The 9,195-nt window shown below is 31.4% G+C and overlaps 1 protein-coding gene across 2 annotated transcripts in view; it reads left to right on the top strand.

The window, feature by feature from the left end:
• LOC102677453 (calcium and integrin-binding protein 1-like) overlaps nt 1-4,837 on the top strand; it is a 6,542-nt gene extending 1,705 nt beyond the window's left edge. Inside the window, exons 3-6 of one of the 2 annotated variants that reach the window (XR_004151599.1) lie at nt 372-519; nt 1,524-1,639; nt 3,745-4,069; nt 4,294-4,489. Coding sequence is in view for 1 of the 2 variants with exons in the window: in XM_006623822.2 (XP_006623885.1) it covers nt 372-519; nt 1,524-1,639; nt 4,294-4,404 (375 nt within the window). In the remaining variant the exon portion in view is untranslated. Of the gene's footprint in view, nt 1-371; nt 520-1,523; nt 1,640-3,744; nt 4,070-4,293 lie in introns of both variants that reach the window. The other variant, XM_006623822.2, reaches the window with a different exon arrangement.
• Nucleotides 4,838-9,195: the final 4,358 nt, after the last annotated feature.

Here is a 9,195-nt window from a genome sequence, read left to right as displayed (position 1 = left end):
TATATTATTAGTTATATATATATAAAATTATATTGTATATATAATATAATATATATTATATATATAATATTATATTATTAATTATATATAATTAGTATAATATAATAATTCTAACATTCTTAATACATTGAAAAATCTAACACGTCAATCATCGATGGCGATTATTTGTAAACATTTTCTTTATCTTTATATACTTTCTGATAAGGTATCGAATCAATGTATATCAAAAATTCTTAACAATATATTTCACGCAGATAAGAAGGTTTCTTATTAATAAGAAAAATAAAGCAAAAAAAGAAGAAAAAAAAATAAACGAAAATTCGTAATCTTCGTTTCATCGAATAATTATTTATCGTTTGAATTCGTTTCAGTGTAGTCCATTTCGTGACTCCATATACCGAGTATTCTCTTCGAAGAAAGACGAACGATTGAGCTTGGAAGATGTTCTAGACTTGTGCTCGGCCTTCTCTGAATATTGCCCCGACAATGTTCGCGCCACTTGGGCGTTTTACGTGTTTGGTAATGTTATTCATTTCAATTTTTTTTTTTTGACGAATTAATCGAAGAAGTTGAAAGATCAATGCAAAAATTTGATACACCGAGTGCATTTGTTCGAAAGTGCATTTATCAGTTTCGTTGTGAATAATTTCTTTTTTTTTTTCATCTACTATTGGAATTATATCCTCCAGTTACGTGAGACATCTTGTGTTCGCGTTTCGAAGGAACAATAAACGCGAGGATCACGTGACCAATTTTTACGATATACGAAATAATACGAAATAATTCCACGCTTCTTAAATTTTCGTCCATCTCGATTCAGAAGCCAAAGATACGATAAAACGTTCAATTTATTTATCACAGTGATAAAAATTTCTCTCTTCTTCGTTTCCGTGTTATAATTTCATATATAAAAATAGTAGTAATATCGTTGAATAAAAAAAATTACACGAACGAAATTACAGAAATAATTCGACGAACCGTTTTAATCAACGGGCGAACCGTTTAAACCGTTTGAGAGAATCTCTTATCGATTTAAGTTTAATTTCACGAATATATACGAATATACGCCGCACGAATGATCGTGAAAGCGGAGAAACAATAGGAAGGGAGGGGGAGAGTGAAGGATGGTTACACGCGCGGCAGAGAAGGAAGCGTATTCGATCTAGAGTTAAAAAAGCATAGAAAAAAAATGGAAAAAACATTGACGAAATTGATTCTTTTTGCACAATATGGATGACAGGTAACGTAATTATAATAATAAGATAAAGATGAGATGAATATTCTGATGATAAATACGATAAAACTATCGTATTGTCAAAGTGAAAAATACTCTCGGTGCACTTTCGATTTTTCATCAAAAGAACAAAATAGATTATTCCATTTCCATTCCGATTCTAATTTATTCTTATTTTATTCGCACTCGTGGGACAAATGTGATTTTCAATTTTAGAAGATTCGAGGTTTTGATAATACGCGTGTGGATAACCTCTGTATCGACACTGTTAACAATCTTCATTTTCCAGATTTGAACGGCGACGGTGAAATCTCGTCGAACGATTTAATCGAAACTGTGCAGAGGCTGATGTGGCCCCACTACGAGGGCATTGATACGGCCGAGGCGGAACACGTCGCGCGAATAGTAAGTTTTCATACCGCGTGATGTAAATCTTGATAACTCGTTAACTCGTGTACATAACCGTGTGAGATAAACCGTGTGTGTAATACAGGAAATGTTTCTGATCGTGAAACGATTAAGCCACGATAACGTTGTACGCATATATGTATGTCGTTTGGTGATGGATACTCCCTTTACTCTAGCTATCAAAATCATGACACTGTGTTTGTTACACCACAGACAACCTTGTATGTAACAAGTTGTAAGGTGTATACGTTTGTGAATTTTACAACATTAGGCAAGGTAGACATCTACTCAAACGAGATAAGATAAACAAGATTTTTTTTCGAGAATTTTTCAGCATCGTGTGTTCGAAGCGAATTTTTAAACGAGAAAACATTTGGATCGTCGTTTTAATAGATGGACAATTTGGACGATCGTTCGCGAGAATAGATGCAATTAATTATAAGCGAAGATTCCAGAAGGACTCGTTAGTTGTATTAGTTACGGTTCTCTCTCTCTCTCTCTCTCTCTCTCTCTCTCTCTCTCGCTCTCTCGCTCTCTCTCTCTCTCTCTCTCTCGCTCTCTCGCTCTCTCTCTCTCTCTCTCTCTCGCTCTCTCGCTCTCTCTCTCTCTCTCTCTCTCGCTCTCTCGCTCTCTCTCTCTCTCTCTCTCTCGCTCTCTCGCTCTCTCTCTCTCTCTCTCTCTCGCTCTCTCGCTCTCTCTCTCTCTCTCTCTCTCGCTCTCTCGCTCTCTCTCTCTCTCTCTCTCTCGCTCTCTCGCTCTCTCTCTCTCTCTCTCTCTCGCTCTCTCGCTCTCTCTCTCTCTCTCTCTCTCGCTCTCTCGCTCTCTCTCTCTCTCTCTCTCTCGCTCTCTCGCTCTCTCTCTCTCTCTCTCTCTCGCTCTCTCGCTCTCTCTCTCTCTCTCTCCCCCCCCCCCTGTTCTCGAATATTTCGTCGAATAAATCGTTTTAAATCTTTTATCGCTTTGAGGAGAGTTTAATATTCGGGAAGTTTCCTTGCCCCGATGTTTCAAGACCATCAACCGACGCTTTTAAGACTTTCATAATTTTCGAAATACTCCGGATCATAGGATACTCGTCAAATACTTAAAAGAGCGTTCAATTCCATTTGAAGTTTACATAAGGAACATTAAGGAGCGAGGTCGTTTCTATAGAATTTCATTAGTGTAATAGTACAGTGATATTAAAACATAATATTTAGAACCGTTTTATCAAATACTGGATGCATCTCGATTTGCGAAATCAATTTTTATCAATATTTTTACGTACCATGCTCTCCCGCAAATAGAAATCGTGAAATATTAATGATTATCGACAATTTATAATATTTGCATAATTTACAGGTTCAATTTTACGATCTTGCTTTTAAAATAAGCTTCGGTATCCCTTAAAAATACCACAGGCCTCTATTAATCTGTCAGATTGATAAAGATTGATTTTAAACGTACGTGGCGTTGATTGAGAGGAAATCCACTAAATCGCTTCCTTTTTTTTCATTTTTTATTTATTTATTATTATTTTTTTTTTTTTCTATCAAAATTTATCAACACGCAATTTCGCCGAACCGAAAATGAGAAAATTCTACGAAAGTATTAATTTTCAGTTCGAAGTGATCGATGGATTCCATTATGTCGTGTATAAACGAAGGGCGGGGAGGGAAAAAAAAATTATTATTAATTTTCACGCAAATAAATTGAATTAAATTCTAAATTCATCGATAATTCTATCCGAAGTGGAATTGTAAATGTGCGATCTGTAATATAACGTAACTCATGAAATGATTAAAATCATTGATTGATAAATGATCCCGCGTATACCGCTATGGGAATTATTATAAATAATTCTAAACGAATTTCTAAAACTCGTTATCAGTTTTCGCTTACAGCAATTGTAATTTTACGCGATTCTGCGAAAGTCAAACAGCGTGGAATCAAGTAATTTGGAAAATCAAATAACTCTGCACCATAGTGATCGATGCATAGTTTGTGGGAATATTAATGTTTTAATAGAAACACGCGTGTATATTTGCTCCGACATGCGGATCAATTATCGATAAACATTGGACAACATTGCTTAATAAACAATAAATTTTCCAATTCCCTCTTAGTCTCTGCGTATATGGACTTAACCTCAAACTCGTCGATACACCACGTGTAAACAAAGTCGTTTAGTCGAAATAGTCAAATATCACGAAGAAAAAGAATAGATAAAAGAAAATTTGTTCGTTCACATTTAAGAAAAGATTAATGATTGTATCGTGAATGATGTGAATGACAATATGGAATTTCTGAAAATTATATTTATAACTGTTATATTTTCGGATCATGACTCGATGAATTATATATCGTTGGAATTTCGATAGAGCCGATTGATGCATATGAAATTTCATCGAACAACGCTGCGCTGAACATTAAAGAAGCTAATTAAATCTGGTAACTGAATATTCAAATTTTCTGTGAATATGTAATACTTGAAAACATATCATTAAATAAAGGTTTGAATATAAAAAAAAAAAAAGATCAAGACGTGTGAAAAATATAATGTCAAATTCTTTCTATGAATTTTATAACACGTATTAAATATTTTTAATTTATTTCTTTTTATTTTTTTTATCGATATACACCTGTATATATATTAAATAATTTTTTTTTTTTAGATACTTCAAGAGATGGTGTTCAATCGACAGGGAAGCATTTCCTGCGAAGAATTTATACGTTTCTCGTCGAGAATTTCAGAATTCTGGTCATCGTTTCGCTTTAAAATTTAATTACGCTTACATCATGTAATTTATTTCTGTAATTTCGATATTCGTATCAAAGCAAACGAATAACTTTATACCTGGAATTTCATACGCGTCCATATCACGTATTACATAATTAACTAACAATTATGTAACAGTTTCAAAAAGGTATTGTCGCGAATTAATTCCATTCGAATCGGGATTATCGTTTATTTTTGATATAAGAATGGATCTACGCACCGATCCCTGGGCTCGATGCGAATTTTTCGAGAAAGTTGTTTTCCAAAAAACATTTTACACTTTATATCTTTTCTCCTATTGGCAATCGTTCACATCTAGGGCGTGAAAACAGCCTTTCGAATTTGAGAACGAAAAAATATTTTTCTTTAATATCTCGTCAATTTGACTATGAAAATTATATATTTTTCAATGATAAATATAACTATGTATATTTCTAAAACGTTTTAACACGTTTTTCTATTATAATATAATTTTCTTTTAATTGTACTTAATCTAATTATCTTAAATTGATGATAAAATAAATCTGTATGACGATAAAATAAATGTCTACCTGCGATTAATAGTGAGATAGATAAAAAAGAGATTAATAAATTTGTTGCTCGTTTATTCAAAGAATACATATATTTATATAAACGAAACAATATGTATCGAATTTTTTAACGTATGTACATTTTTACATTATTTAATGGAATAATACACGTAACTTGATTTACATAATATCGATGAATAAATATGTTGACGCTCATCGTTTATAAGCGATGCAACCTTTTTTATCATATATCCCGGTAAGAGCCAAGTCTGGAATATATGGCGTTTGTTTCCTTCTTTCGTACGTAAGAGGTAAAACTGTTGGAATTTTGTATTCGATGTAATTCATTGGATATTTAAAGATGTACGATAACGTCATTCCTGGTGCACATTGATACTCGTATTCATCGGAGGTAAAGAACACTAAAGGATGGAAAGTACCGGTACGGTCCTTGTACGTGCTACGTTGAAGTTGCACTATCTGTGAAAAGATACGATACTTTTTCAATTTCTCGAGAATTACAGAAAGTCTTCTTCTTAACAAAAAAAAAAGTAAAAACAAACGTGATATAAATTTAAATGTAATCTCGAGTCGAGTTTTAACAATTCAACGACTTACGATAACTAATCTACTTTAACCTAACCTAAATGATATAACCTTAACGATAAGGAATTAGAATCGTTGAATGGCAAAAGAAGAAAATCAACAAGTTTAAATAAAATTTGAGGAAGAAAATATGAAGATAGAGCAAAGAGAAAATATATATATCGGAAGAGGAAAAGCTGAGATAAAATAGAATCCTTTTGCATACGCGCCAACTATTTGGTAGGAACAGCCAGCACATGTGTATTTCCAAGACTAGGGCGAAGGAAAAATCTTTGAAGATAGAGAACAGAAATTCAGGAAAAAAAGAGAGAAGACTGGAAATGTCTAGAGAAAGGTGGATAAAGAAAGTTTGAGGAAAGATATACGATATAGATTTTTTCCAAGAATAACTCGTCTTTCTTCAAGCGTGTAACGCAGTTGCTGAAACGACACTTATTTTCTTCAAAATTATTGCCAGCTAAATCGATACTAATACGGAAACTGGAAAAATATCGAACAACTCGATGAATATTTTAAAGAAACGCGATATCGCGTAAAATCTTTCCAAACTTTTTTTCTTTCTTTCTTTTCCATTATTATGAATCAATAATAAAAGAAAAAATCAAAATCAACATTATAGAAAAGATCTATATATAATAAAAATTGAAAATCTCGTACGAATCGAAACATACACGTACATAAAAGCATTGCACAAAATTCCATGTGTCGAATGCAATAAATTCAATACCTACATTATGTTATATATCACGTGTCAACGAGTCAAATAAACTTTCATACCCGATAGACTCGTATTGAATAACGATTGGCGAACAGAACAGTCCGTGGCACAGACCGATCGTTTCGTTCGATTAAACGTACATTTGAAATGATTTTCGGAACGAACGATTTAATTAATTCGAATATTATCGTAATTTCGTAAATATTATCGTAAAGGGAAAAAACTAATCAATCGCAAAATTATAAATACGTTTAAAACGTAAACGAATTATATATAATCTATTTACTTTGAACAGATCATCAATTTCCTTCATGCGCTTTTGATCGATCGTGGAGATGTCATTCGTCTGCACCATTAAATTACGATTAATGCTACGACGCATCGTGTCCGCGACGATTTCAGGTCTTGGACTGTACGGAGTTTTCTGCATTCCCCATTCGTACGATGGCATCTACGAGCGATAAGAGAATAATAGATGTTCATAGTGCAAATGTTTACTAATCATGAATATCTCTTTCGCTTATCAAATTTATTGATATATTCTTAGATACCATTGTTAATATTTAATTATTTTTATTCTGTTTTTTTCAAATTTGTTTGAAAGTATCCGTATTTTTCCATGAGATACGAGAGTGAGCGAAGGAGAAATTTTAAAAAACTCATTGCTAAATATTTTTATTTACGTTCACGTGTATCGAAGTTTCATCGTTTCTTTCGTGCGTTAGAAAAATATATAGATATGACAAAGCAAAGAATCATTTATAAAATTTGTGTAACAATTGAAAATTAAATTTTTTTTCTCTCACCAATCATCGATTAGATAGAAATAATGTTAGTAAACGTAATATTCTCTCTTTTGAGAAGAAGAAAACTTACCGACAATTTTGATAACGTTTCGTTTCTATAATTTTGAAAGTAACCTATCTTTCCACCCTCGAATAAAGAGACACCCAACTTGGTCGGTGGATAAGCGCCCATAAAAGGTGGCATTAACGAAGGTGGATAATAGGTGGCCTGAGTTTCCGATATTGTTTTGCTAGTTGTCATCGTAGATCTTTTTGAATAATAAATACCGATTGAAGAAAAATAAATATATCTTTTGTACTTTACATTTTTCACATTTTCTCGAATAGGTTATTGAACGAATTAAATTTTTCATTGAACAAATGAATAAAAATTTTCACTTTTTTTTCCTCTCTCCCCCCTCTCCTTGTATTCGAGCGATAGTAGCGAAGCATATTGAATAAAAATGAAAAGTGCATTACAAATGCGGTAACGATATTGCATCATTTGATGTACATAAATTTCAAATTATTCGAGAAAATTTTAATTTCTCGAAATATCAATTTCAAAAAAAATTAAAATATAAATATCTTAAAACTTTCGTTATTTCTTTTGAATTTTCACGATTACTCTATTACACTTATTCAATATCGATCAAATTAAACGAATAAGAGTGGGAAAAAGAACACGGTTACGGTTTTTGCGTAACATTTGACGATAGATCAGAAAGGTCTTGAATTGTAAATATGACATAATAAGACATAAAAATGACTAACTTCTTATCTTCTCTAATATGCTGTATTTTCGAATTTAATTTTGCGATCTTAAATTTTCATTGAGATTTTTTTATTATGACTGAATAACATTTTATCTTTATACGCAGATCTTCTATCTCGCATAGTTCAACTCGTGATATAACTATGTAACGATGTAAGAAATTGTCGAGCGTGTAATACTATCATTCCAACGATCACGTATCGTTCATCATGATATTATATTATACCTAACCTAACCTAACATAACCTAACCTAACCTTTATAAACTTTCGGTAAAGAGTATTTGATATATCATTACATTACGTTTCATACGTAAGAAACTTTAATTTTTTTATTAAATGTCGAGCAATTAATTGTAATTAAAAAAAATAAATTTCGTAAAGTTACATTTTGCAAAATCGTAACAATTTTATAAGAAAAAGAAAACTATAAAAATATAATTTTAATCGTTAAAAAATTTATTCAAATTTGCTAAAAAATAAATTTGTTTATTTTTAATCATGGAAGAATGTTTTTGATCCACTTGTTATATTATATAAATTTATTATAAGAATAATTATATCGAAATTATCGATCATATTATTTTATCGATCCGAAAACGTTTTTTCTTTTTTCTAAAAATAAATGCATCGATTCATATGGTTCAACAATTATTATTATTATCATTTTTTTATCGTTGTGCACGATCGAACGATTAAATTGTCCGATCAAAAATAATAAATAAGACAGACAATTTTTTCTCGAATCAATCAAAAGTTGTTTCGACTTGATCGATATTGTGAAAATAAGAGCGTGAAAATAATATTCTGAAAATGATCGACTCGGAAGGTAAATCAAAAGTTGCTTTGTTGCTTGACAAAATTGACCAACGATGAAAAAAACATTGAGAAATGTTTCGTGATATATTCGATCAAATCTATTCGATATAATTGATTATAATAGATTTTATGTATGAATGGAATTGCGTAATCGATGTCATGCAACAAATAAATGATAAATAATAAATTGGGAAAAACATATCGAGTAGCACAAAACGCGTGATACATTATTATATGATACAATAATTCGAACGATTTAAATTCACAAATATTACGATTTCAAAACAATAATACGAAGAAAAGAAAGTGAAAATCATATCGTGAACGAATATCAAATTAAAAGTAAATTTTTCCGATTATTCTGCAACAAAAGTGCAGAAATGAAAAATCGAGCGTAAAAATAATTGTTAAAATCACCAATCAGATGTCGCGATTTCTGAACGAAAACTTTTCTCGAAAATGATTGGATGTAAACTTTAAGATGTGAAAAAACAAATTTCATCAAAGTTAAATAAAGACAAAGAGAAATATTTACTCTAGAAAATCTAGTATTGTCTAATATTTTTA

Source organism: Apis dorsata, unplaced genomic scaffold (genome assembly GCF_000469605.1).
Source record: "Apis dorsata unplaced genomic scaffold, Apis dorsata 1.3 scaffold_949, whole genome shotgun sequence".
Lineage (NCBI taxonomy): Eukaryota > Metazoa > Arthropoda > Insecta > Hymenoptera > Apidae > Apis > Apis dorsata.
Note: the sequence above shows the minus strand (reverse complement) of the source record. Positions and strands in the feature narration are given on the sequence as shown.